The 27947-nt window shown below is 41.7% G+C and overlaps 1 protein-coding gene across 2 annotated transcripts; it reads right to left on the reverse strand.

Moving 5' to 3' along the window:
- LOC104605551 (uncharacterized) lies at nt 1-26185 on the reverse strand. Of its 2 annotated transcripts, XM_010270365.3 has the most exons (9): nt 24231-26185; nt 23998-24122; nt 21872-21989; nt 2468-2529; nt 2328-2379; nt 1905-2010; nt 1427-1525; nt 1220-1328; nt 1-1110 (listed from the first exon to the last, which is right to left on the reverse strand). In XM_010270365.3, exons 1-9 carry the CDS (start codon nt 24416-24418, stop codon nt 626-628), a joined length of 1344 nt encoding a protein of 447 aa, XP_010268667.1. In that variant the 5' UTR covers nt 24419-26185; the 3' UTR covers nt 1-625. The 2 variants fall into 2 exon arrangements, with proteins under 2 accessions (XP_010268667.1, XP_010268684.1); XM_010270382.3 differs by lacking the exons at nt 2328-2379; nt 2468-2529.
- Nucleotides 26186-27947: the final 1762 nt, after the last annotated feature.

The raw sequence follows: 27947 nt of genomic DNA on the forward strand, positions 1-27947 counted from the left end.
TTAAGAACCAATGGCTTTCAGAATTTAATGAAAAAGACTGTTCCCCAAGTTTCTAGTCCAAAGCCTCTAGATTTTGGAAATTTGGAAGAACAAGAGACATCAACATGTATAGTGTGAATCCCTCAACAGAGCTATACAAAAATAAAATTAAAAAGAAAAAAAAAAACAGCTTTTCAAAAGTTGTCATCAGCAGGTCTTCAAAGCCCTTTGATAAGCTATGACTTGGGAAGAGGTGATTCCGTTGCGCAGAACTGAGACAAACATTTTGGGGGAGGGGGGAGGTTGACACTTAACTTTGTTTACCAAAAACAGAAAAAGAAAAATTGAATCTTAAATGGGGAATGCATTGGCTTTTTTCTGGTTTTCTTCGTTTTAACTAGCACTGGATTTTGAACTGAAAGTAGTTCTATGCTAATTTTGTCTAGTATGGAAAATGTATTGACGTGTCAGAGGGCATCAACCAGTCCTGCACCATCTCCAACAAATCCCTGAGCCCTAAGTCCTGACACCCTGGTGTATAAGTACAACAAGACAAAAAACCACTTTTTGTATCCCATAGGCCTTTGCTCCCACAAGGATGCAACTGCCTATTAACACCACCTTCCATCAACAATGCTGCCAAGACTTACGCCCGGTAGAAGGGATTTCTTTGGGCATATTGATTATAGTAACAATAGTTCTGGTTGTATCCCTGTTTATGTAATGTGGGAGCTACTGTTGGATTAGTATAAGGTCTGGAAGGCTGCACTCTCATTGCAGTTGAAGCCGAGCCTACCTCATAACCAGAAGGACAATGGTGCACCTCCCTATTAGCATGCACCCTAGAGAATGCATCCTCATGGGGAGGTGGAGCCCATCTCAGGGGATAATGGGTATATTGGTGAAGCATAGGAACTCCATCTTTGGCAGGGTTGTAAGATCCAAGATTGCTTGATGATTTGGAATATCTTGGCTTTGAGACTCTTTTCATTTTTTCTGGTCCGAGAAATGGGGCCTTTCTGCGGCAATCAATATGCTTTTGTTTTTGCAATGTGGTTGTTGGAAAAGATTCCTGCCTTTGAGGCTCTTTTGGAGTCCTTGTATAATGGGAATTTCTCCGGTGCTTAGGACCTAAATGAACAAAGATAAAGTTAGAACCAAGAGATTTCTATTATTGCAGTTAAAAAAAGAAAGCCATACATACACATAGAATAGACATGAAGAATTTGTTTCAACAAACCTCCATTTGCAGATCGAGACTTCTTCATTGCTCTGACATGCCTTGCTTCTGTTCCTCTCTGGTGCTTCTCAGCTAGAACTTTAGCTCTTTCTGCTTCATTACTCCAGGGCTAGAACAAAATATGTAACATGCTAAGCAAATCAATAGACATAATAAGCCAATGCCAAGAAAAGCTGCTTCAGTATCCATATATATTAATGTTTTAACCTGTCGGAATGTCTTCAGTCTATAGAGGTTCCGGCCCTTGACAAGCAAAGGAAATAAAGGTGGCAATTTCTTTGGACCCTTGCTCCAAAGTACTTCAACCTTATAAACCACAGAAGAAATAATCACCAACTGACTAAAAACATGGAATATCTAAGAAACGAAATAAGCAGCCCACAGAAATGTTAGCAGGAGAAAAACAAGGACATCTTTCTTTTTCTTGTACGGTTGTACCCCTTATAAATGTAACACATATCCCAAATATTGGGTGTGGGACCCACTGTACTGACAAACTTGAAGTGACATTTTGGCCCATGAGTGGTGTATGATGCATTTGTAAGGGGTATAAGGAAAAGAACTTAGATATTTAGAATTGCAGTATTAGTGGCATACATGCAGGTCAGAAAACATCATTCAATGGGCCAAACAAAGGAGATTTATTGGTTCCCAAAATCGGCCAATCCCCCCAAATCAGTCTTACAGTGAATGTATGCTGTTGTTTGGCTTCACCATAACTTTCCTTCAAAATCCTGCCAGCAATGGTTCGCCTCCCGATAACATTGCTGCTCCTTGTCACCTTGTCAAATCTATTTGAATCATAGTACAAGTAAATAGAGTTACACATCATAGTGGAAAGTGAAATAAGTCCACAGACTGCAAAGAAAAGAGTAAAGGAAAAAACATGCAACCAGGGGCAGAGCCAGGGGGTGGCAGAGGAGAGCCATGCCCCCCCTATACCTTCAAGATTCCCATAAAATCTATTTAAGTTCCACTTATATTTATTTTAGCCCCCTTACCCATGTTTCCTAGCTTTTGCCCCCCCTATCCATGTTTTTTAGGTTTTGGCCCCCCTCAATAAAAACTCCTAGCTCCGCCCCTGCATGCAACAGGAAACTCTATGTACCTCTCATAAACCCTCTGTTTGAACAGAACAATATCACCTTTACAGACATCACCTGAAACATAAATGGACTTCTCAGTTTGTACCTAATAAATGCTACTGCATCTAAAGAGATGTGAAAGTGCACATACAAATCACTCAACCTGTGCAGTCAATAGCAAAGGATGACCTTGGATACAATCTCTCACCATTTCCATCTTTTATCCTGGAATGCATAGAGGGTAACACAATAATTCTGTTCTTTTTTTTTTTGATAAATAACATCAATTCCATTAAAATAATGAATAGATACAAGAAGATCCCCTTAGAGGCGTGAGGAGCAGCCTCTCCAAACAGCAAATACACAAACTATAACAGAGAAAACATGAATGCTGAAATTAAAACAATAGTTACAATTGTACCCAGAACAATGTTTCCCTATTTATCCCTTGTTTTGCCAAGACATCAGCAAAAGCATTAGCTGATCTCCCAACCCATTGTACTGTTATAGACATATTTCTTGTCAGCCATTTGAATTTCTTTAACTCATTTTTGTAGCCCCAAGTGACATCCTCCGGATTATTTAACCAGTCCACCCACTGTCTTAGAGTCTCCTTCAATCAGAAGCTTCTCCATGCCCACTTCTTTTGCAAGAAGTATTCCTTGTATTGCAGCTAGCAGTTCTGCCCGGATAGAGATCCCAACTCCTAAAGGGCCAGAGTAGGTTAAGACCTCTCCAGCCTCATTCCTCAATACACCTCCCATCCCAGAGGGACCCGGGTTACCCTGGCTACTCCCATCAAAATTCAGCTTCAAAGAACCAAGAGGGGGGACCCAGCTAGTCACTGCCCTTCCCCTGTAGGAGGAACAGCTTGCTACCAACTTCCAATCCTTCCAACAATCAGTAAAAGTAAAATGGTTAAATAATTCTAGAGTCTTTAACCAATGTAAAGACCTGGACAAAATGCAGTCCTTTAAGGTTTGACTGCTTCTTCCTTTTTCTTGGAAGATTCTGGCATTCCTTTCTTCCCATACTGTCCATAACAATGCTGCTCGTGAGCATCTCCACATTTTCCTTCCTCTTTTATGGGGCCAAGAGAAGAAAGAAGGGTTAAAGATTGTGCTTACTTCTGCTGGCATATCCCCACTAGACCCAAACAAAGATAGAAGCCAAGCCCAGAGCTCTGCAGTGACACTACAAGATAAAAATAGATGATTACAATCCTCACCATGAGATTTGCAAAGAGTTCACCAGTTTGGGGAAATACAAAGGACGGGTCTTCTCTTTTGTAGGTTGTCCATTGTGTTTACTTTACCATGCCACACTTCCCAACACAAAGCCATAACCTTGGGGGGACCGGCCTACACCAGACTTCTTTGAAAGGGAAACTCTGATGAGAGGGAGATTGGCAGAGGAACTTGAAAAAGGAACCACAAGAAAAAGATCCTTTGGGGTGAGTGGCCCAAATCCTTTTATCAAGTTTCGAGGGATCCAACCAAACCTTATCAAGGAGACATAGAAGAGTAGACAAACACTCAATTTCCTCATCCCTTGATCCTCTACGGAAATTAAAATCCCAAGAAAAAGTTGGTAAGGATAAATTCGACGGAAGGAATTTTGAGATCACCTCATTTTTATACAAGGAAACAGAGTACAATGAAGGAAAAAGGTCTTTCAAAGGGAGATCTCCAACCCAAATGTCCTCCCAAAACCGAATAGAATTACCTAAACAAGCATCATACCTGACACAGCTAAGGAACTGTGGAAGAACTTTGTGAATTGCTTTCCAAGGTGTGGCTAGTGTTGGATTGAAGTCTTTGTATGTATGAGTATTCGGCTGATAAGAGTTCTTATTAGCCTATACTTAAGTTTAAGTTGTCCTGTACTGGGCCTAATCCTGTTTAATGTTTTAAGTTGTCTGGGTGTCCCATCACTAATCAGGGGCATTCTAGTAACTTCCTGTATCATTGTACTACATCATAATATAAATAATAGTACTGTCGACTGAGCAGTTCAGTTCGACATTCCAGCATCTCTTCTTCTTCTTCTCTTTTCTGCTACTTCGGCTACAGTAATTTAGCTTTCATGGTATCAGAGCATTAGCTTCTTCCTGGTTTCAGCCGGCACACACTCTCTTCTCTTGCTGTCTTTTCATCTTCTCTCTTCCTTTTCTGGGTTGCTGCAGTGAAGACCTAGGGGTGTAAGGGAGTAAAGCAAGTTCAAACCTAGGGTTTCTCTTGGTTGTAGGACTCAAGGGAAGTAAGACCCAGAAATAGATGTCCTACTAGGTTATTTCCAGCAAATAGTAGCTATTTGGCTACTAAGAGAGGTCTGTGTAGGATAGACCTAGTTGAGGACTGATTTCAGCAGTCCTAGCACTAGCCGAAAGGGGCTTAGCTATTTCTACAGTTGCAGCTTCGGTGCTCCAGCAAGACTCGCACAGACTTAGCTTCTTCTACAGAGCCACTGTTCACTTGCTACTGTTGCAGCCTCGAACTGTTCACTCGCTACTGTACCCGAACTGTTGCAGTTTTTGGTTCAGCCCAAGTGAAGTCTATCTAGTGTTCTACCAGCACTGTGAACACCTCTACCAGCATAGCAATGTGGCAAACAGCTCAAAGTTCAGGGTGGTTATCAGTCTGAAACCCCTCACCACTGCTGTGAGATTACCTAGGGAGCTGCCAGCTCCAGATTGTTCAGCACTGTGAACCCTAGTTGAGGACTGATGTCAGCAGTCCTAGTATTGGCCGCAAGGAAGGGCACTCTCTTTACAGTTGCAGTACTCGAAGTTCAAGTGGAGTCTGCATAGCACAATAGTTGAGAACCCTTAGCTTCAGGTCGGTTACCAGCCCAGAACTCCTTGCTTACTGTTGTAACTGAACTGTGACAGTCTCGGCAAGTCTGAAACTGTGTCGAGTGCTGTCAGAACCTGCTGTGATCATTTCGGTCAATCAGATCTGCTCCAGAACTGGTTCAGAACCTTCAGAACTGCTTTGGCTAGTCTTAATCAGTGTCACCTACACAGTGGCTGCAGTCAAGATGTCTTCAATACCCAGAGATGTTTCTTCTAGAGATAACAGGCCTGCGGCAAGTGGGAATTTTGTCACTAGCAACAATGATGACAACTCACAAAATACACCAACAATGTCTTCTTCTCCTATGGGACAGGTTGCTGATTCCTCTGGAACTGGTACTTTGGGCTTCACTGCTAGTGAGGTTGAGGTCCTTAGCAGGGCATTAGCCCGTCTAAGAAATAATTCTTTTGCTTCTACATCTCTTGCCAGATCAGGTACAGCCTCTGCCTTCAGTGCCACTGGCTCTATTGACTCTACTTCTTGGGTTATTGATTCCGGTGCTACTGACCATATGACACATATGTCTTCCCTATTCTCTTCATATCAGTTGTTGTCTGGTCAGGATAAGATGAGAGTTGCTGACGGGTCTTTCTCCACTATCTCTAGAAAGGGAATTGTTGACCTAAGCAAGGACCTCTCTCTTAAATCAGTTTTACATGTTCCCAGTCTTACCTCAAATCTTTTGTCTGTTTCAAAACTTACCAAAAATTTGAACTGTAGTATCTTTTTTCTTACTCATTGTGTCTTCCAGGACAGATTGACAAGGAGAACGATTGGGTGCGGTCATGAGTATGGAGGCCTCTACTACCTTGATGCAAACATCGGCTCAGCCTTACAAGCATCTGCTGCTAGTAATCCGGAAAGTGTGGAGTCAATAGCTAAGCTGCATCTGGCATGCTAGGCTAGGTCATGTGTCTTTCTTTTCATTAGAAATGTTGTTTCCCGAATTGTTTAAGGGCATTCCAAGTCAGAGTCTAACCTGTGAAGTATGTCAAATGTTAAAACAATGTAGAACTATGTATCCAATTTCCAGCAATGAAATTTGTGCTCCTTTTGATTTGGTTCATTCTGATGTCTGGGGCCCTTCACCCATTGTTTCCTTTGATGGCTTCCGGTACTTTATCAGTTTTATTGACCACTACTCTCGTTGTACATGGATCTACCTGTTAAAAGGACGGGATGAAGTACCACGGATAACCATGGCATTTTGCAAGATGATTGAAACACAGTTTAATAAGAAGATTAAGCAATTCAGGTCAGACAATGCTGCTGAATACTTTGAAAAATCCTTGAACTTATTCATGGAAGATGCTGGCATACTACATCAATCATCCTGTGCTTATACTCCTCAGCAGAATGGGGTTGCTGAGCGCAAGAATAGACATATCTATTGGAGACAGCTTGAGCCTTACTATTCTAGCACAAAGTTCCCAAGCAATACTGGTCTCAAGCTGTACTTTCTGCATCATATCTGATAAACCGGATGCCATCTAAGGTGTTGGGTATGAAAACCCCTTTCTCTGTTTTGTGCCCCACTCTTCCAGACTTTCCCCTTCCTCCTCGGGTCTTTGGCTATATATGTTTCATACATGTGAAGGATCCAAAGAAGACCAAGCTGGATCCTAAGGCTACAAAGGGAATATTCTTGGGGTACTCTCCTACACAAAAGGGTTACAAGTGTTATGACCCTGTCTCCAATAGAAAGTATGTCACTAGAGATGTGGTCTTCTTTGAGTCTCAACCCTATTTTCAGTCTTCTTAGAATCCTCTTCAGGGGGAGACTAGTGGGATGGAAGAGGATTCTCATTCTCCCTCCTTTTTTGTTCCCCTATCTGCCTCAGGTCTTCCATCCTCTCCTCCTACTCCTTGTTGTGACATTCCGGGTCAACCCAGTGAGGCTCCCACTGTGCCGGTTACCTCTCCTGATGCTGCAGATGTTCCTGAAGGCTCCAGTAGGCAACAAAAAGAGATACTTACATACAACAGAAGAAAAATGGGCCCTCAACCTCATGACAGCAACCAGTTGGACTCGGATCAATATGTCTCTACAATCCAAGGTAATTCCAACTCTCATACTTCTGATTTGGATCTTCCTATTGCTCTCCGTAAGCCTATCTGCTCTTGCACCACCCGGCACCCCATTGCTGATTTTGTTTCTTACTCACATTTATCTCCTGCCTATCACTCCTTTGTGTTTGCTCTTTCCTCTGTGCGTGTTCCTTCTAGGTACTCAGAGGCTGTGTCTGATCCAAGGTGGAAAGAAGCTATGAATGAAGAGATGAAAGCCCTAATGAAAGCAATAACTTGGGAATTAATGGATCTGCCAGAGGGGGAGACCACTGTTGGGTGCAAGTGGGTGTTTACTGTAAAGCACAGGGAGGACGGGTCCATTGAAAGGTACAAGGCCAGACTTGTGGCAAAGGGGTTTACTCAGAAAGAAGGGATTGACTACAAAGAAACCTTTGCCCCAGTAGCAAAGCTCAACACAATTCGGGTTCTATTGTCACTAGCAGCAAATTTTTCATGGGAACTTCATCAACTAGATGTGAAGAATGCCTTCTTAAATGGTGACCTTCATGAAGAGGTATTTATGGATCCTCCACCAGGCTATGACTTTAGTAGAAAGGTGTGCAAACTGAGGAAAGCATTATATGGGTTGAAGCAATCTCCCCGTGCATGGTTTGAGAGGCTCTGTGGGGCCATGAAGAAAGTGGGGTACACTCAGAGTGGTGCAGACCATACCTTGTTCATAAGGAGACAGGATAGCAAACTGTTATGGGCCCGAGCGTAGGATCGCGTCACGGGTCGTTCCACGGCAGGAACCCCTGATCTTCCCTTGCCTTTGGTCTTACGCACAGACCCTATTTTGCCTATTTAGTGGGTGATTTGTCCAAGAGACCACCCGAACTCTCCCTTGGGGTGATTTGTCCAAGAGACCACCCAAACTCTCCTCACTCTTTTCTTGGCTGGAAAACTGAATAATGTTTTATTTCAATTCGTAGCTCCTTAAATAGGAGATTACAGAAGGAAATTCCTAATTAAACTCAAACTCCAACTTGAACTCAAACTCCTAATTACCTACTCCTAATGGTAACTCACTCTTACTTAAGATAAGATAAGGGATAAGGGATAAGGGATAAGGTAAGCTGGTGGCGAGTTGGCATATTCAGATAAGGGTGGGCCCACCCCCATGAGCTGTCGTGTGGGCCCCGCTCTACTACTGCTGTCGGGTGCGTGCGCGCGGCTCATGGTGCCACTGCCGCGCGGTGCGTGCGCGCAGTGCTGCTGCCGCGCAATGCGTGCGTGCAGTGTTGCTGCCGCGCAGTGCGTGCGCACGCCTCAGGGTGCCGCTGCCGTGCACGCGCCTCATGGTGCTGCTACCGTGCTGCTGCCTGGCGGTGCGTGCTGCGCCATGGTGCCGCTGCCGTGCGGTGCCGTGTGTGTGCGCGGTGCGTGTTGGCGTGCAGTGCGTGCGGTGCGCACTGCTGCCTGGCGGTGCGTGCTGCGCGCCATGGTGCTGCTGCCGTGCGGTGCCGGGCGTGTGCATGGTGCGTGCTACCGTGCGGTGTGCGCTGCTGCCTGGCGATGCGTGCTGCGCGCTATCGGCGGTGCATGCTGCAGTGCTGCCAGGCGGTGCCCATTGTTGTGCGACCTGTTGTGCGGGCTGCTGCCTATGACTGCGCCGCGGTGCCTTGCCGGATGGTGTGACCATAACATTACACCCCTCCCGGACTACGAGCTTGTCCTCAAGCTCGTGTTCTGGATACATGGTTTGGGATTCTGCGAATGGATCCAACGACTGCACACAATTTCTCAGTCCAGCAACAGTTTGAACAACAGGGACTGTCCCGTCTCTCCGTGCGTCACGCTGGATTATTTGGTGCCGATCCCAGCCACCTTCTTTTGTTTCCCGCTCCCAGGCATAGCCATGGCTTACAGTGACTACACGCTCTGCTGCACTCAGGCCAGCCGCAAGGACATTGAAGTGTTCCCTACCTCCTGGGTCATATAGTTTGAAGTAGTTTTGTGGAAGGTCCACATAACAGAAATCACGTACTGGACCATGACCCCGTTGTGCTCTGTTGTGGATCATAAGAATGCTGTACCGGGTATGCTTACAGTAGAGGACCTCAAGAGTGGCCTTACCGAAGAGGACCATGCGTTTTAAAATATCCTCTCGGCCTTCCCCATATATTTTTTCCTCAATATTACAAAACATAGGGCTGTCCATGAACACAAAATCTATGTCATCAATGTAAGCTTGGAAAAAAATTACCTCTATATCCTGCCCCTCCACCTTGCATCTCTTGCGCACTCCTGTTTCTTGGATTTCTATATAGTTACCATACGGTGGTGCCGCAACCATAACTTTATGTCCACGCTGAGCCAAGGCCTTCGGTAAAGCCCCAGCAACATTGCCAAGCCCACCTGCCTTCGTCAAAGGAGCGCATTCAGCAGGTTCTACTATAATGTTTGTGTCATCGTCCCTGGCCAAAAGAGGAGACTTTACAGTTTCATCCTCCGTGCGCTGATCCTTGGAATTAACTACGGCTGTAGGGGCAGCGATCTATTGTTCGCTGCATGCCTCTGCCCAGTCCGGACGGCGTCTGTTTGTGTTGGCGATTCCCTCCGGACTCATTTCTTTATTGGAGAGGAATGCTTCCAGCAGGCGTCGCATCTCCCGGACGTCTTCCCTGACTTCACGAACCTCCATGCTGGTTTTTGCAAGTTGGTGTTCCAGTTTGTGGACCTTGGAAGACAACTTCTCCATATCGCCCATGACGTTTGGCTCTGATACCAAGATGTTATGGGCCCGAGCGTAGGATCGCGTCACGGGTCGTTCCACGGCAGGAACCCCTGATCTTCCCTTGCCTTTGGTCTTACGCACAGACCCTATTTTGCCTATCTAGTGGGTGATTTGTCCAAGAGACCACCCAAACTCTCCTCATTCTTTTCTTGGCTGGAAAACTGAATAATGTTTTATTTCAATTCGTAGCTCCTTAAATAGGAGATTACAGAAGGAAATTCCTAATTAAACTCAAACTCCAACTTGAACTCAAACTCCTAATTACCTACTCCTAATGGTAACTCACTCTTACTTAAGATAAGATAAGGATAAGATTAGATAAAGATAAGGGATAAGGGATAAGGTAAGCTGGTGGCGAGTTGGCATATTCAGATAAGGGTGGGCCCACCCCCATGAGCTGTCGTGTGGGCCCCGCTCTACTACTGCTGCCGGGTGCGTGCGCGTAGTGCTGCTGCCGCACAGTGCGTGCGCACACCTCAGGGTGCCGCTGCCGTGCACGCGCCTCATGGTGCTGCTACCGTGCTGCTGCCTGGCGGTGCGTGCTGCGCCATGGTGCCGCTGCCGTGCGGTGCCGTGTGTGTGCGCGGTGCGTGCTGGCGTGCAGTGCGTGCGGTGCGCACTGCTGCCTGGCGGTGCGTGCTGCGCGCCATGGTGCTGCTGCCGTGCGGTGCCGGGCGTGTGCATGGTGCGTGCTACCGTGCGGTGTGCGCTGCTGCCTGGCGATGCGTGCTGCGCGCTATCGGCAGTGCATGCTACAGTGCTGCCAGGCGGTGCCCACTGTTGTGCGGGCTGCTGCCTATGACTGCGCCGCGGTGCCTTGCCGGATGGTGTGACCATAACACAAACTTACTGCACTCATTGTTTATGTGGATGATATGGTAATTACCGGGAATGACTTGGAAGAGATAAAAGGACTGAAGGAGTTTCTAGCTTCTGAATTTGAGATCAAAGACTTGGGTCATTTGAGATATTTTCTTGGGATTGAAGTTGCCAGGTCAAGAGAGGGAATCTACATATGTCAGCGGAAGTATGTTCTTGACCTCCTAGAGGAAACAGGCATGATGGGGTGCAGGCCAGCAGATACTCCAATGGAACAGAATCATGGCCTGCAGGAATCAATAGGGGAGGTCTACTGTGATAGAGAGAGATACCAAAAATTGGTAGGGAAGCTGATATACTTATCCCTCACTCGGCCAGATGTTGCTTATGTTGTGCATGTTAGTCAATTTATGCACTCTCCAAAGATCCCTCAAATGAAAGTAGTTGAAAGGATTCTCAGGTACTTGAAGACTTGCCCAGGGAAGGGAATTCTCTTCAGGAAAAACAATAGAATTGAAATTGAAGCCTACACTGATGCAGATTGGGTTGGGTCTGTTGGAGACAGGAAGTCAACCTCGGGTTACTGTACATTTGTGGGAGGAAACCTGGTCACATGGCGCAGTAAGAAGCAGAATGTAGTGGCTAGATCAAGTGCAGAAGCAGAGTATCGAGCTATGGCCCACGGGGTTGCTGAACTCTTATGGCTCAGAACTCTTCTTAATGAACTTGGCATTAAGGCTGAAGGTCCTCTCAGGCTGTATTGTGACAATAAAGCTGCCATCAACATTGCCAACAATCCCGTGCAGCATGACAGGACAAAACATATTGAGATTGATCAACACTTTGTTAGAGAAAGAATTGTCTCGGGTGAACTCTGTGTGCCTTATACTCCATCTGAGATGCAAATTGCAAATGTACTGACTAAAGGGCTGGCAACAGCAAAGTTTAGGGACATGCTTGGCAAGCTAAACATGATTGATATCCATGCTTAGCTTGAGGGGGAGTGTTGGATTGAAGTCTTTGTATGTATGAGTATTCGGCTGATAAGAGTTCTTATTAGCCTATACTTAAGTTTAAGTTGTCTTGTACTGGCCTATGTTAATGGGCCTAATCCTGTTTAATGTTTTAAGTTGTCTGGGTGTCCCATCACTAATCAGGGGCATTCTAGTAACTTCCTGTATCATTGTACTACATCATAATATAAATAATAGTACTGTCAACTGAGCAGTTCAGTTCGACATTCCAGCATCTCTTCTTCTTCTTCTTCTTCTCTTTTCTGCTACTTCGGCTACAGTAATTTAGCTTTCAGCTAGGTTAGCCCTCCTTGATGCACCAGCATCCCAACCACTCTCTGAACATCCATGAGTACTCTTCACTACTTTGTGCCAGAGTCTATCCCACTCCGAAGGCCATCTCCACAACCACTTCCCTAACAGAGCTGAGTTCTTTTTAAGCACATTCCCGAGCCCTAATCCTCCCTCCTCTTTGCTTCTACTCACATTCCCGAGCCCTAATCCTCCCTCCTCTTTGCTTCTACTCACAATCCCCCACTTAATTAAATGGTCTTTTTTACCTTCTCCCAATTCCCACAGAAAATCTCTCATCAATTTTTCCAACTTCTTTGCTTCCCTAGACGGTATCCTAAAGACAGAGAGATAATAGGTAGGTAGATTCATGAGGGTAGCTTTTATCAAAGTGATCCTCCCACCCAAAGAGATATAACTTTTCTTCCAAACAACTAGTCTCTTTTCTAACTTCTCCAAGATTGGGGTCCATAACCTACTCTCCCTAGGGTTTGCTCCCAACGGAAGCCCTAAGTAAGACAAAGGCCAGGAGGAAATGGAGCACTCAAGATAGCCTGTAATCGCCTCAACCTCCTCAAAAACTAAATTTACTCCGGCTATGCAGCTTTTCCCTAGATTGATTTTCAAATTAGAGACTCCTTCAAAATCTGTAATCAATTCTTTCAAATTTTCAACCTTCTCACCGAAACCTCCCTCACAGAAGATCATCAAGTCATCTGCAAACTGAAGGTGAGTGACTGGAATTCGATTTATGCCTACTCTCCAACCCCTTATCACATTTTCCCTATCAGCCCTAGTGATAATTCAACTAAACACATCAGCTACCAAGGTAAAGAGGAAGGGTGAAAGTGGGTCCCCTTGTCTGATTCCCCTACTAGCTGGAAAAAAATCCCTCACCACCCCATTTACTAGGATGGAATAGTAACAAGAGCTAACACAACCAGTCATCCAACTACACCATCTTTCCCCAAACCCACACTTCCTCAAAACCTCTAGTAGGAACTGCCAGTCCACCAAATCATAGGCTTTCTCCATATCAAGCTTACAAACAAAGCCTCTCTGCTTGGACCTCTTCATCTCTTCCACACTAGCAATCAAAATCTGATCAATTATCTGATGCCCTTGGATGAAAGCCCCTTGAGCCTGACTAATAATGGAGGGGAGGATTTCTTTAATCCTTAAAGACAAGACCTTGGCCAGGATCTTATAAATACGACTCACCAAACTAATTGGCTTAAAATCTTTAGGATGGAGAGCATAAGCTTTCTCTGGAACTAGGGCCAAGAATGTGGAATTAATGCCTCGACTGACTATATGCTTCTCTGCGAACTCATTAAAAACCTCACAAAGATCATCTTTTATCACCTCCCAACAATCCTGGTAAAAAGCCATTGTAAAACCATCTGGTCCTGGAGCTTTGGACCTATCCATCAAAAACACTGCCTTCCTAATCTCTTCTTCCTCAAAGTTTCTTTCCAACCACCTAACTTGATCTTCCTCCAACCTTAACCAATAAATCCCTTCGATTTCCTTCCTCTCTTCCAAGGGTCTTTTGTAAATCAATTTGAAATGTTCCACAAACTTCCTAGCAATATCATCCTGGTTAGTGAATTCCACAAAATTTTTTCTCCTCCTCCCATTTGCTACATCATGAAAAAACTTAGTATTCCCATCACCTTAATCCATCTATGCCTCGATTTCTGCCTCCAGCTTATTTCTTCCCTCAGTAGGACCTCTTCTAGGTCCTTCTTCAATTGTCCCCTCAGAACTCTCTCCCCCTCCTCCATTCTTATCCTAAAGATTAGATTCACTTTTTGCTCCTCAAGTCTTCCAAAATGCTCCTTATTCCAAACTTTTATTTTGGCTCTTATCCTTTGTAGTTTCTTGTGAAATCTTACCCCTTTCCATTTTGTCCCCCTCAATTCCTCATTCCACCAAAATTTTACTTTATTCACAAAATCCGGGTGGGTTAGCCACATGTTTTCAAACCTAAAGGGTCTAGGTCCACTGATAAAATCTTCCACACCTATTCTTATAGGACAATGATCCAAGGTCACCCTAGGCAAAGCTCTAGACACCGAGTTTCCCCAATAGTTCTCCCAGTCAACGTTAAAGATAAATCTATCCAACTTCAACCACAAGGGCACTTCCTGTAAGTTAGACCAAGTAAATCGAGCTTGCACTAGTGGGATCTCCTTTAACTCACAATCAGCAATAAAGCTATTAAACTTTCTCATGCTAGTTGTGATGGTTTGTTGGGAGTTATTAGTTTCTTCAAAAAATCTTATCACATTAAAACCCCCTCCCAAACACCATGGACCTTCCCATAAACCTTGAATTGCATACAGTTCCTCCCACATGTCATTCCTTTCTCTATAATTATTGGGACCGTAGACATTAGTTAACACCCAAGTGAAGTCATCCTCTACATTCTTAAAAATTTGATGGAAACTGAGAATCTTCCTATTAACTCCTCCACTACCTCTACTACATCATCTTTCCAAAATGTGACAATACCCCCTGAGGCTCCCCAAGATGGGGCTGAAATCCATCCTACTCCTCTAGACCTCCACACACTCCTCACCCATCTTCTATCCAGCTCTGACAACTTTGTTTCTTGCAACATAACAATGTCAGGCCTTTCCCTTTTAAGTAAGTCCTTAATCACCCTCTTTTTCTTTGCACTCCCTAAACCCCTAACATTCCAGCTAACTATCCTCATAGGCACAAACCAATAGAACACCCTCAACCTTAAACCACAACTCCTTACTTCAATCCCTTTCTCCTATCTCCTCTACCACTAAACTCTAAGTTCCCTTCTATGTCACAAATTAATCTTTCCACCTCTGACCTTTTTTTCTTTTCTTTTTTCTTTTTTTCCTCCCTCCTCTTATTGAATGTTTCCACCTGTTCACTCCTTTCAGCCCTTGCATCAGCCTGATCCCCCTCACCAAAAACCTCCACTAATGAGGTCTGAAGTTCTCCTCTAACAGGGTCATCCCCTTCCTTTCCCCTACCCATGATCACTTCATTGAACCCATCCATATATTCTTCATTTTGTTTGAGTAACTCAAACTCTGTGCAAATCAGTCTTCAAGCTTCATCTAATTCTTTACTCTTTTCTTCAAGATTGCCTTCCCCAACTCTCCCTTCTTCCACCTCTAAGCATACTTTTTTCGTACATTCTGGATGGGATGCTGGTACATCTGTTTCAGGCATATCACACTGGTTCGTATCCACAAATAAACTGACAACCATACCTGATTGGTTAGGGAGAGCATTCGAGAAGCTAGGACTGGACTGTTTGCCAAAGACGACCGAGTCTGGTGTCATTTCCTTACAAGGGAACTTTTGTAAAGTGTTCATGGTAAAGTTAACAGCAACATCTAACTTACTCCCTTGAAGACCCAACTCCAGTACTCCCCTTTCTGGTTCATCCTTATCCAAGTTCAATAGAGAGGGTTGAGTTTTTCCATTTAAATCCCGAGAGCCCTGAGAGATTACGTTGACTTCCTCAGTTTGAGATAGACGGAGCTGTCCAGCATTTGCAGCGCCTCCTGTACTTCTTTCTTCCTTGGAATAGTCTGCAACAGTCCCCTCTTCTTCTAAGAACAGAACCTCTGTATTCAAGCTTCCTGTTTCAGGTTCAGTTTCAGGTTTCAGCTTCAAAGGGAGTCACAATAAACTCATGCTTCAGTTTCAGGTTCAATATTAAATAATCTGCAACTCTCCTCCATTCAACATTCTTCGTCCCTGCCTCTACTATAAATTTGTTCTCCCACTCTTCCTTCAAGTAATCCAAAACCCTGCATTGACCATTGGCTTTTGATAAGATTACAGATCCCTGCTCCATGCTTCCAGTTAAGGTATCTCTCTCAACCACCCCATCTTCTTTTCCTGAACTCTCCTTTGTTCTTGTTACTCCATGGAGCAAAAATTCCTGAAGCACCTTACTCACATCCCTCCACCCCTGGTTTTGTTTTCCTGCTGGGAAACAAACCAGCTGTTTCTTTCCTCCACCGAAGAACTCAGCCAGAGCTATGTATCACCCTTCCACTTTCTTTCTGCTCTCAATAGTATATTTCTTACCTTCATCAACTGCAAGCTCTTGACTGTTATTTTGCTTACCTTTCAAACTAGCCCCTTCCACAAACTTCTGCAACCATTCCACTACTTTTGTTCCAGACAACAGAACCATAGCCCTCCTTGCTTCCCTTATCTTCAGACTCAGCTTTCCTCTACCCTTCTCTTCCTCAAACAGGAAAACCTTAGCTTCAACCTTCAGATTTCTTCTCCATCTTCCTGCCTCCACGAACCTTTTCTCCATCTAGCATGTAGCCTCCACCTGTTTCTCCTAACAATAATTCTGTTCTTAATGACATTGATATGAGATAAGTTTGCCAAAAAATTCTTATTTTAGTTTGTTCATAAAAATTCATATTTATTTATTTTTTTCTGCTTAGTAAAATATGAATGCACGACAGGAAAAGCTTATTTTTCACTTTTACTTGTGGCTTAGCACTTTTTTATATGATCTAACTTGTATTCTATAAAGATAAGAAGTAGAAAAGCCAAGTTAGGATTCCCAACTTTACCATGCCTCAAATCATACTCTATACCAATATGGCCTCATTAGATTCAGGCTAGCTGCATAGGCTTTATAAGTCACTGAGATATGTTAATCAGAATCTACTGGCTTCAAGTGACTAAGCCTGAATTTAATTGGTTCTGTAGGGCAATTACTTCATCTCAGGTACTTGAAACGGAGACTGCTAGAACAAAATGGTTGGGTCATCATCATCACCATCATCCAAACCTTATCCCAACTATAGGTCAGCTACATGAATCCTCTTTCCTAGGTACCTGAAACAAAAGGGCCGGGTATATTGCAATATTCTTGCCCTTGAAAATCGGTGCCTTGAAAGAGGAAAGGGGAGATTGATGGCTAGGTATATTGCAATATTCTTGCGCAGGTTTTCAAGAGCAACGAAAAAAGAGGTGATTAAGAGGTATAACCCAGATGTAGTGTGAATTCAGGAGTCCAAAAGAATGGATTTTGATAGCAGATGGGCAAAAAGTGTATGGAGAGCTTGAGGGATCAATTGGGTGGCTGCTCCATCTTGGGGATCCTCAAGAGAGATTGTGACACTGTGGAAGAGGGATGTGCTTGTGGGGATGAAGGAATTAATTGGCAAGTACTCTGTATCTATGAAATTCAAGCAAGCAGAGAGTGGATTTGAATGGGTGTTAATGAATGTATATGGACCAAATGACTATAGGGAATGAAAGGAAATGTGGGAGAAACTGGGTGATGTTAGGGGATTATGGGAAGGCCTTGGTGTGTGGGTGGGGATTTTAATGTGGTTAGGTTCACGGGAAACTAACAACCCTAATCAGAGAGTGACAACAAATATGAGGAAATTCAACTTCTTTGTGGATGCTTTTGAGCTTAAAGAGATCCCATTAGCTCACAAGACCTTCAATTGGTCCAATCTCTGATCAAATCCATTCTGTTCCAAATTGGATAGCTTCCTATTCTCAACAGATTGGAAAGAACACTAGGGGAGTTTAACTTCCAGGGCGCTTCCTAGGCTCACTTCAGATCATTAGCCCATAGTGATTTGTAGGGAAGAACGGAGGAGCATTGGACCTTCTCCATTTAGATTTGAAAAATGTGGCTACTCCACCCGAGGTTTACTAAGAAAGTCAAAGAATGGTGGAACTAGTGTAATCCTTCAATGGAATGGGAAGGCATGAGATTTCACAAAAAGCTCCAATTTTTGGAAGTAAAGATTAGGGAGTGGAACCTATTGGAGTTTGGTAGACTAGAAGAAAGAGAGCGAATATTGATGGATCATATTGAGGAATTGGACTTGAAAGAGGAAAGGGGAGATTTTGAAGAGGGAGCCAAGGATCAAAGAGGGAGATTGAGAAGGCAATTGGAGGATTGCTTGCACAAGGAGGAAGTCAGTTGGAGGCAAAAATCTTGATGCAAATGGTTGCATGAGAGAGATAGAAACACTAGCTTCTTTCATACTATGGAAAATGGAAGGAGAAGAAAGAATTCTATTTCAAGATTGGAAGTTGAGGGGTCAATTTTACCCCACCCGGATGAGATAGCAAGGGCCATTATAGATCACTTTAAGTCCATATTTAGAAGGCCTTTAAGTGGGAGGGTGTGGTTAGAAGGGTTGAACTAGCCAAATCTAGGGGCAGAAAACAGACAAAGGATGGAAAGGAAGTTCGAATTGGAGGAAATAAAGGAGGTTGTGTTTTCCATGGACATAACAAAAGCTCCAGGCCTGGATGGATTCACAATGGTTTTTTACTAAGGTTGCCGAGAAATCTTGGAGAGGGATCTAATACTGGTGTTTGATGAATTTCATAAGAGGGGAGTAATTAATCCTAGGTTGAACTCCACCTTTATTACTTTGGTCCCAAGGAAGAAAGATGCCTCTCATCCAAAAGACTTCAGACCAATCAGCTTGGTAAACAGTTTGTACAAGATAATTGCAAAGGTGTTGTCTCTAAGGATAAAGGAAGTCCCACCCACTATTACTGCACCAAACCAAGGAGCTTTTGTGAAAGGGAGATAGATAGCTGATCAAATATTAATTGCAAATGAGAGTATAGAGAATTTCAAAAAGGTCAAGAAGAAGGGAGTAGTGTGCAAACTGGATTTAGAAAAGGCTTATGACTTGGTTAATTGGTTCTTTCTAAAGGAAGTGAAGGTTAACTTTGGGTTTTGGGAAAGATGGTGTAAATGGATCATGGGATGTGTCAGGAGTTGTCATTACTCTGTGTTGGTAAATGGGACAGTGGTAGATTTTTTCCCAACAAGGGGAATAAGACAAGGAGATCCAATCTCTCCTTTCTTGTTTACCTTGATTGCAGATGTACTAGGAAGGTTGATTCACAGAGCATATTCGAGGGATTTATTAAAAGGGTGGGGATTAGGAAAGGAGGAGATTCCACTTATCCAATTACAATTTGCAGGTGACAATACTTTTCTGTGAAGGAGGTAACTTGAGATGGATCAGAAACTTGAAAATGGTGATACAACTCTTTGAACAGATGTCCAACCTTAAGGTGAATTTTGAAAAAAGTTGTATAGTGGGAGTGAATATGGAGGAAAGGGAGGTTAAGGAATGTCTAGAGTTATTAGGATGTGTAGATTCAAGTTGGCCCCTGAATTATCTAGGATTACCCCTGGGAGATAACCCCGAAAAAAGGAAGTTTTTGGAATCAGATGGTGGAAAGATTTGTGAGGAGATTTGCCTCTTAGAAGAAGAACTATTTTTCTCTTGGGGGGAGGGTCACACTAATTAGGGCTACCTTATCCAATTTACCCATCTATTTCTTGTCAGTGTTCAAGATTCCAACAAAGGTGTCTAATAGATTGGAAAAACTGATGAAAGACTTGTTGTGGGAGCCAAGAGAGGAGAAGAGAGACCATCGAGTGGGTTGGGAGGTGGTGATTAGAAGTAAGAAGTTAGGAGGGTTGGAGGTTCTCTTTAGTGAAGGAGAAGTTGTGGGCTAAAATAGTGGCTAGCATTCACGGGCTTGAGGACAACGGATGGGATCTTGGAATTCTAACAAGAACTACAAGTGCTTCACCTTGGAAAGCCATCCATGACTTGTTACTAGCTTTCTCCCCTTTGATCAGGTATGACTTAAACTCAGGTTACCTCGTAAAATTCTGCGAACAAACTTGGGCGGAGGATTCCCCGTTGAAGGACCAATTTCCATCCTTGTATGCTCTCTTTGACCTGAAAAATGAGCTCATCTCTTTTATTGTCCCTTCATCTTCAAGCTTTGGGGTTGGGTTTGAGAAGGGCTGTTAGAGATTCAGATTTGGACAGCACCTTGACTCTCCTAGGTATTCTTGAAAATGTGTTCTTGGACCCCATAAAGAAAGACACTAGAATTTGGACCCCTCCCCCTCGAGCTCATTCTCTTGTGTCTCTTTCTTTAAAATCTTAACTCGACCAACCGGCCTCATAGGTTTATCTTTCCTTGTTAAAGAGATTTGATGTAAGCCAATTCCTCCTAGGGTTGGGATTTTTGTTGGGAAACTTTCCTAGAAAGAATCAACAGTAGTGATCTGCTTCAAAGACAGAGACCCAAGACCTATTTATCCTCTCATAGATATACTCTTTGCAAAGCTAATGGGGAGACTAGTTATCACCTATTAGTTTCTTGCCATCTTGCTAAAACTATTTGGGAATGGGCATTTTCCCTTTTGGGTGTAGGTGGACCCTCCCCCCCCCCACACACACAAAGGGTAGGATTATGTGGAGATGCCTAAGGGCTGTTGTGTGCTAGTCAATGTGGGAAGAAAGGAACTCAAGAATCTTCTCAGAAAAAGAGAGGAGCATTGAAAATGTAAAAGAACTGATCCACATAAGGGTGGTATAGTGGTTAAAATCTTTGGGTTTATTCAGACTTTATTGTGGATGATCTGCTGAGAAAGTGGAAAGAGATTGCTAGCTTTTCCCAGGTCAAAAAGGGTCTAAGTTTGTCTTGGATCCCTCTCCCCACTGGTTTTATAAAGTGGAACTTTGATGGCAGTAGTAAGAGGGAACCCTGGACAATCTGGCATTGGGGGAGTGTTCAGGGATGAGAATGGGACTGTCTCAGCCATGTTCTCAGGCCCAATTGGGGTAGGTGACTCGCTCAGGGCTGAGATCTTTGCAGTCTTGGAAGGTGTCCAAAGGGTAAAGGAAATGAACATTAGGAGGCTTGTAATTGAAGGAGATTCGGTGGTGGTAGTAGGGTGGTTGAAAGAAGACAAGGCTGGGTTATGGAGCTACAGCAATGAAAAGAAAAACTTCAAGTGGCTGGCTAAGGATATGGAAATAAAGTACAGCTGAGTGAAGAGATCTGCTAACTCATTTGCTGATGGGTTAGCCAAGCAAGGGGTGATTAGGGAATCTATATTCTGGGCTCAGTTGTAATTCTGGTTCTTTTCTTTTTGGGGAATGTAGCCTCTGTTGGGGGAGTTAAGATAGATTATCTCCCCTTCTTTGTAATTAGTTATTCTTTTTGATAAATTTAAGTTTTGTTATTGATAAAAAAAATACAACATGTGCATGGGTATGAGATATGTGGTGGATCCACCAAGCAAAATACTTCTTTCTTCTATGAGTTGATAGTTGGCAATGAGTTTCAGTTTTTGAACCATATGGTGTATACACCATTGGCAGGCAGACTACTGCACCATGGATCTTTAATCTTTCTTCCTAAACTTTGTGAATAGAGACCGTGTTCCTCTTTATGCTGTTGTAAATAGAGACCTTGTTCCTCTTTGTACCAGTTCCTACTATCTTGTCAGCTAGACATTTAAGTAGTGTTTTCTGCTCTCATCTCCTTCCTGTTCAGTCAGGTAGACTAGACTCTGTAGCCTTCTTGCATTCTCTTTTACGTCAAATACAGGCCTGAGCTGATGAACATTACCAACCAAGAGCTCTCTAAAAGCTTTTCTAAATATCCAAAAAAAATATGAAAAATCACAAAAGTACAGTTATACAATTAAGCAAAATTTCTGCCCAAGATATTCCCCCATCCTGACCCAAGTAATCCTCTTATGAAAATGTTGTTATGAGAAACTATCAACTTTCAATGGAAGAATTATAGAAACAAAGAGAAATCAAAGAGGGAAAATAAAAAATGAAAAAGAGGTCATTCATCCTAAAGCAGCAATGATGCACAGTTTCTGATCACAGTCCTAGAAAATATGAATATACATGTTGAAAGCATATTTTTCTGCATAAAACAACTACCTCCAATGTTCACGAATTCTTTGTACACAAACTGCTTTGGTCCCTGTTAACCTAAGGCCATGCTTCCGCAAATATGCTTTGCATTCTTCTAATTTTAGTGCATGTAGATCATCCCCTCCTACAGAACATTAGGCATATTATCAAATCTCACTGTTGCATTACAATATTTGAAATAAAGAATAGAAAAAAGTCAAATTCTGGGGATCAAATCTTAGAGAGTAAAGAAGACAGAATCTTAGTATGGTAGCCAACAAAGAAAATGTGGCCAAGTCAACAAATCATAAAGAAGAGATGAATAAAAGTTCATGGAAATTAAAAAAAAAATCAATTTTCATTCTAAATGATAATGATTAATATTTTTTTAGGTAACATCATTAATTAATTATTTTAAAAAGATAAGTTCAGCCAGTGTTTTTAAAAAGGTGTATCCTCACAGGCAAGGATACACCTTGCAACCTGGTGGCCAGGGACCAAATCTTGGAAACAGCCTCTCTGGATGTGCAGGGGTAAGGTTGTGTACATCTATCCCTCCCCAGATCCAACATCGGTGGGAGCCTCGTGCACTGGGCTGCCTTTGTATCCTCACACTCACAGGTGATGCTCATTTTTCTGGGTATGCCTTGCCTATTTTGTTGCTATAATTTGATGAATTGACCTTGTATTTGATGTTGAATACATAAAATACTATATTGTAGAGTGTAGCTATGACGCTCAGAGTTTAAATAGTCTATGTAGGACTTGAACATACAAAATTATAAATTTCACATTAATAACATGATACTCTAACCAATTGAGCTAATAGGATTCTGAAATATTTTGTTCTTTCAGAATTTAGATTTGCAATCCTAGTGCATTATGTTTCTTTCTTTCCTTTTTTTTTATTTTTCAAAAGTGACACCTCACTTTGTTTACGGTGCACCTTGGGCCTCAAGTTTTAGGTACTGCTTACACTCTAGTCATGCTTCTCTTGGTACTAGCCGGAAAAGCTGCATCCAAAATGAGTTTTGACAGGGACCTCACTTTGTTTACGGTGCACCTTGGGCCTCAAGTTTTAGGTACTGCTTACACTCTAGTCATGCTTCTCTTGGTACTAGCCGGAAAAGCTGCATCCAAAATGAGTTTTGACAGGGTCTGAGCAATGTTGTCAGACTTGGACCAAGCAGAAAACTGGAAAGATCACTGAGTCATGGTTTTACTGGTTAATTGGCTGGTTGGCTTGTTCTGACAATGGAAAAACCATCAAATAACCAGGACAGAGAAAGGTCACTGGGTTACCTGTTCAACCATCCAGTCTGGTCCAAGTCTGACCACACTCATTCAGAGCATATGCAAGTTTGGAAAGGGCACTCACTAGGGCAAGGGATGTTTTGCATAGTTCTTGGTACTATAATGCCAATTATGTATACATATATACACACACACACACACACACGCACACACATACATACATATTAGCTGTTATATTTGCTTAACTGTTTTAGTTTGGTGACAATTGTGAGGGCTGATATTGAAGCTCTGGGTCCAAACCTGATATTTACCCATTAACCTACTGAACAACCAGTTCCTACTTTCCCACTGGGAACTAGAAAAGAGGGGGAAAAAAGATTCTATGCAATGTCTGCTATCTGTGCTACCTTATCTGCCACCCAACTCTTTCCACTTGTCAAAATATACCTTAAATGAGATATAATCAAAGCAAATTGTATAATCAATGATAATGCCTTTGAATGCAAGACTCAGAAAAAACCTAACAACCATGTGCTTCTGGTGAGAATCACAACAGAATAAAGCACTGAACATTACGACATTTCTTCTTCGGTCTTCCAAGTTCCAAAAACCATCTCCAACTTCCCACTACAGTATGCCGATTCCTTCTTTCAAATTCTAAGAACAGTAATATCATTTAACAGATACTTAACAAGTGAATTAGATTCGCGAAGAAAGAATATACTATTGCTTTAATTTTCCGAAAGGGGAAAGAGGGTTAAAAGAATATAAATAATCCAAAATTCGAATTATAGAATCAAACATTCTAAGAAGACTAGAAGAGCGAAGTTCGGCGGATTATTGGAAAAACTTGGTAGCATTTCGAATTCAAGAGAACAAAAAAGCTAAAAGAACCTAACCTTTGAGAATATTGATGACTCTGTTGCAACGTGCTTCGTCGTCGAGAGGTTTTACCGTCTCCGAAACATCATCGTCGGAGCCGCGATCCGCTTCCTCATCTTCATTCCAATCGCTGACATCGTCACTGACCTCCACATGAAGATACTCATATTAACACAGTAAAGGGTGATCATGCACAAAATTCATCGTTCCATTTAAAACAACTAAATTAGAGAAAATTAAAAACTAATACCTGGAAGACGTCCCCCCCGTATCTTCTTCATAATCGTCGTCGTCGTCGTCGTCATGATAATGATCATCACCATCACCATCATCATCATTATCTTCTTCTTCATCTTCTTCTTCTTCCTCCACTTCAGACGACGAAGATGATGACGAGGATAATGAGGTGAAGCTGCGATTCCTCTTCCCCCAAGTCATTTCTGATAGCAAAAACTGATCGAGCACGCACACCTCTCTCTCCTAATTTTCTAGAATTATTTACCTCGTTTTTATTTTGTCAATCCACCGGTCCGGTCCGAACCCTGTGCCTACCGAGTTGGGGTTTTAACCCCCACGGACCAGCACGACATGGCACAAAGAAAGGGGCCGTATTGGCACGGCATGATACACATATATTATAACATAAATTTCTTAAATTGCCCTTATGGTTTAGTTAAAAATTAACTGTCGTTATCCCTACCGTTTTTATAATTGTCTAAATCTTCCTTCGCCGTTAATTTTCCATCCTAATATCTTCAAATGTGCCATTACGTGACTGCTGTAACTTTGAAAAATCCTAAAATACCCTTTATGTTAAAAAATGCCAAATCAAAATTCCCATCATGTAAGCCTTCAAGTCTGCCTTAAAGTACCCTCATAGGTTGAGCCACTCACTAGTATCAACTCGAGGGGGAGAAGGGGAGTCTCCGCCACCGGCACCGCTGTTTGAGTTCGAAGACTGCGACTGTGCACATCTGAATTCGTACGGCTGCTCAAATCAGGTGAATAAGGGTCAGTCGACTGCTCCATGGACGAGACGAGAGTGCTTATTCGACTGTGCACAGTCACCTGAAAAACGAAGCACCCTACCATTTCTCAAACCAGCACGGCACCGACATTGCTGTTTGAGTTTGAAAACTCCCGCATGGCGACTGTTTCCCCTGCCTGGCTGCGAAGCATTACCATTTCTCAAGCCAGCACGGCACCGACGCTGCTGTTTGAGTTTGAAAACTCCCACATGGCGATTGTTTCCCCTGCCTGGCTGCCTTGCTATCACTTTCCTTCAACTGCTCCCCCACTCCCTCTCTCCCTCTCGTCTCGTCTGTACAGAGAAGCTTTCATTTTTTTTTGTGCGATTAACTCCCCTCTTCCTCTCGTCTCGTCCGTTTCTACCTCCATTGTTGTAAAACCAAAGAGTGCTTCGTTTCAGATAGAAAGTCTCGGCATCCTCCATTGTTGCTTAGGCGGTGGTCAGTCGGTGCTCTGGCAGACATGGGAGAGGGATAATAAGCTTCGGAAGTTAGAATTAATGACAGTGGTGGGTAATCGGACCTGGACAGCAACGAAGAAGGAGATGGTAGTACCGGTACTCGTCCTCCATTGTTGATCAGGCGGTGGCCTGTTGGTGCTCTCGCGGGTTTACCTTACTAGGCTGTCTTCAATTTCATCGATACTCTAGTGGGTTCACCTTTCTGGGTTATCTTCGACTTCAGTGGAAGAAGAAGAACAAGAGGTGGGAATGAAATGGTGGAAAGCGGTGTTGCCGCTGGTACAGGGAAGCCATTAAATGCCGCCCATAGGGAAGTCATGAAATGTTGGAAAGATGTCCTGCAGTTGCTCTTGACAAAATCCGTGGCCCGTATCAACTCTCAGCTAAATGACCAAAGAGAGCAAGCGGGTTTAGCAGACTGTGTAGAGCTGACGGACTTGTCCATCGATTTCTTTTGAACGGTTGCTCCGGCAAGTGCAGAGAGAACTTATATCCCACTTTATGGTTTGAGAAAGAGTGATAGATAGAATGGGAGGAATGAATGAGATTTGTAGGGAAGGGAAAGGGAGATGGAGGCGGAGGCGGAGACGAGACAGAAATCGTTGGGTTTGAAAGGTTAGGGTTTTGATTAACCAGAGTTTCTTTACTTTTTTACCTATTTTATTTTGAAAATTTGAAGAAAAATAAAGGATAAAATAATATTTTTGTGTTTTTTAGTGGACGCTGGTGATAGCAACAGTCAATTTTTGGTAAGCGTATACTTAATTAATTAGCTAATCCATAAGGGTATTTTAAAAAATTTACCTTATATTATATGTATATACTACTAATGGAAACCCGTGTGAATAATAGAAACAACCAACCATATGGGGTCCGCTACACACTATATGAATCTTGTTCCGCCATTCCATTCTGTTTAATGCCATATCTATGAAATTATGAGAACTTAAATCATTTCTTACTACTTGGACCCATATCCTTTTTGGTCTAACCTAAGCCCTTCTAGCCCCCATAGCTGTCAAGTCAATGCCTAGGTGATTAAGCACTAATAATTATTTATACTTATATAGTAATTTTAATATTTTTGTAATATAAAAATAACAATAATAATTAATTTTAGTTAGGGTTGTTTATCAATTTTGGTTTGGCCATTTGTAAACTAACCAAAATCGAATTAACCTGACCATAGATATATATATATATATATTAATATTTTATATTTTAAATATAATTTTTTTCTAATACAAGAAAGTGGAAAATTCCCATATTTTTTAGTCTAAAATATTTTATATTGTAAATTTATATTTTCAATAGTACCGTTGTAATTTTTTATATTTATATTTTTAAGTTTAAATCTTTTAAACCAACCAACCAAGCCAAAAGCTGGCCCAAATTGGCCAGTTTTCACTAATGGTTGGTTGGTTTCGAGTGACTAACTCCCTAACCCAACCAAATCAATTTGGTTCACCAAACAATCTACAACCAAATTGACCCGTGAACATTCATATTTTCAACTAAATTAATAGTTAAATCTCTAATAAATAACAATACTTTAATCTCCAATAATTATTGATAATTTATAGCTAAAATACACAATTATTAAAAATAAAATTATAACAAAAATATAATAAATAAATAATAAAAGTACAAAAAAAATAATTACAAAATGAATACAATAAAATATTTAAAATTTTCATTATTTAAATTTTATTTATTTGAATGCTATTACATAATATTAAATATTTTGTTATATAATTATTTAGCTATTTTAATGTTTTTATTTAAAATATTTAGTTATTGAAATATTTTAAAATTATTTTAATTTTTTAAGTTTTATTATTTAAAAAGAAACTTAAATAATTTTGTTATTGAATTTTTTAAAATACTATTTAGTTATTACATAATATTAAATATTTTGTTATTGAAATATTTAAATAATATTTTATTTTTATTATTTAAATTAAATTTAAATGGTTTTGTTACTAAAATTTTTAATCCATAAAATTATAATTTATATTGTTATTACATAATTTTTAATTCATAAAATTATAATTTATATTGTTGATAATCTAAACATTATTGAATCTATTATAATTATTTTTTGTTTTGAATAAATATTTTAAAGTTATTACGTAACTTTGTTATAATTTTTAAATAATTATTACAAATTTTAATTCAAACTTTCTTTAAGTAGACATAGATGAAAAATGGGAGGAAAATAGGAATTAGAGATAATTTAGGAGATAAATAGGAATTAGAGTAAGGTGGGTTAGGTTTAAAACTCGCATCTAATTTCCTATTATTTCTTGTTACATAAAAGCAATAAATAAGTAAAATAATATAAATAAACAACAAAATTTCCAATTATTTGATTAAGGTGTAAAAAGAACATATAAACTATCAATTATCCTTTACATCTATTTCAAAATATTATTAAATTCAATACCTAATACATAAAGTTTATATGCTTTCCAATAA

Source organism: Nelumbo nucifera, chromosome 5, assembly GCF_055504915.1.
Source record: "Nelumbo nucifera cultivar China Antique chromosome 5, China Antique-T2T, whole genome shotgun sequence".
NCBI classification, from domain to species: Eukaryota; Viridiplantae; Streptophyta; class Magnoliopsida; order Proteales; family Nelumbonaceae; genus Nelumbo; species Nelumbo nucifera.

Coding starts and splice junctions, on each gene's coding strand:
- LOC104605551 (XM_010270365.3), bottom strand. CDS start 24,418: ATGACTTGGGGGAAGAGGAATCGCAGCTTCACCTCATTATCCTCGTCA. Junction 2,380..2,467: donor CTTTGCTATTGACTGCACAG/GTTGAGTGATTT, acceptor TTTATGTTTCAG/GTGATGTCTGTAAAGGTGAT. Junction 1,111..1,219: donor GTCTCGATCTGCAAATGGAG/GTTTGTTGAAAC, acceptor TTGTTCATTTAG/GTCCTAAGCACCGGAGAAAT.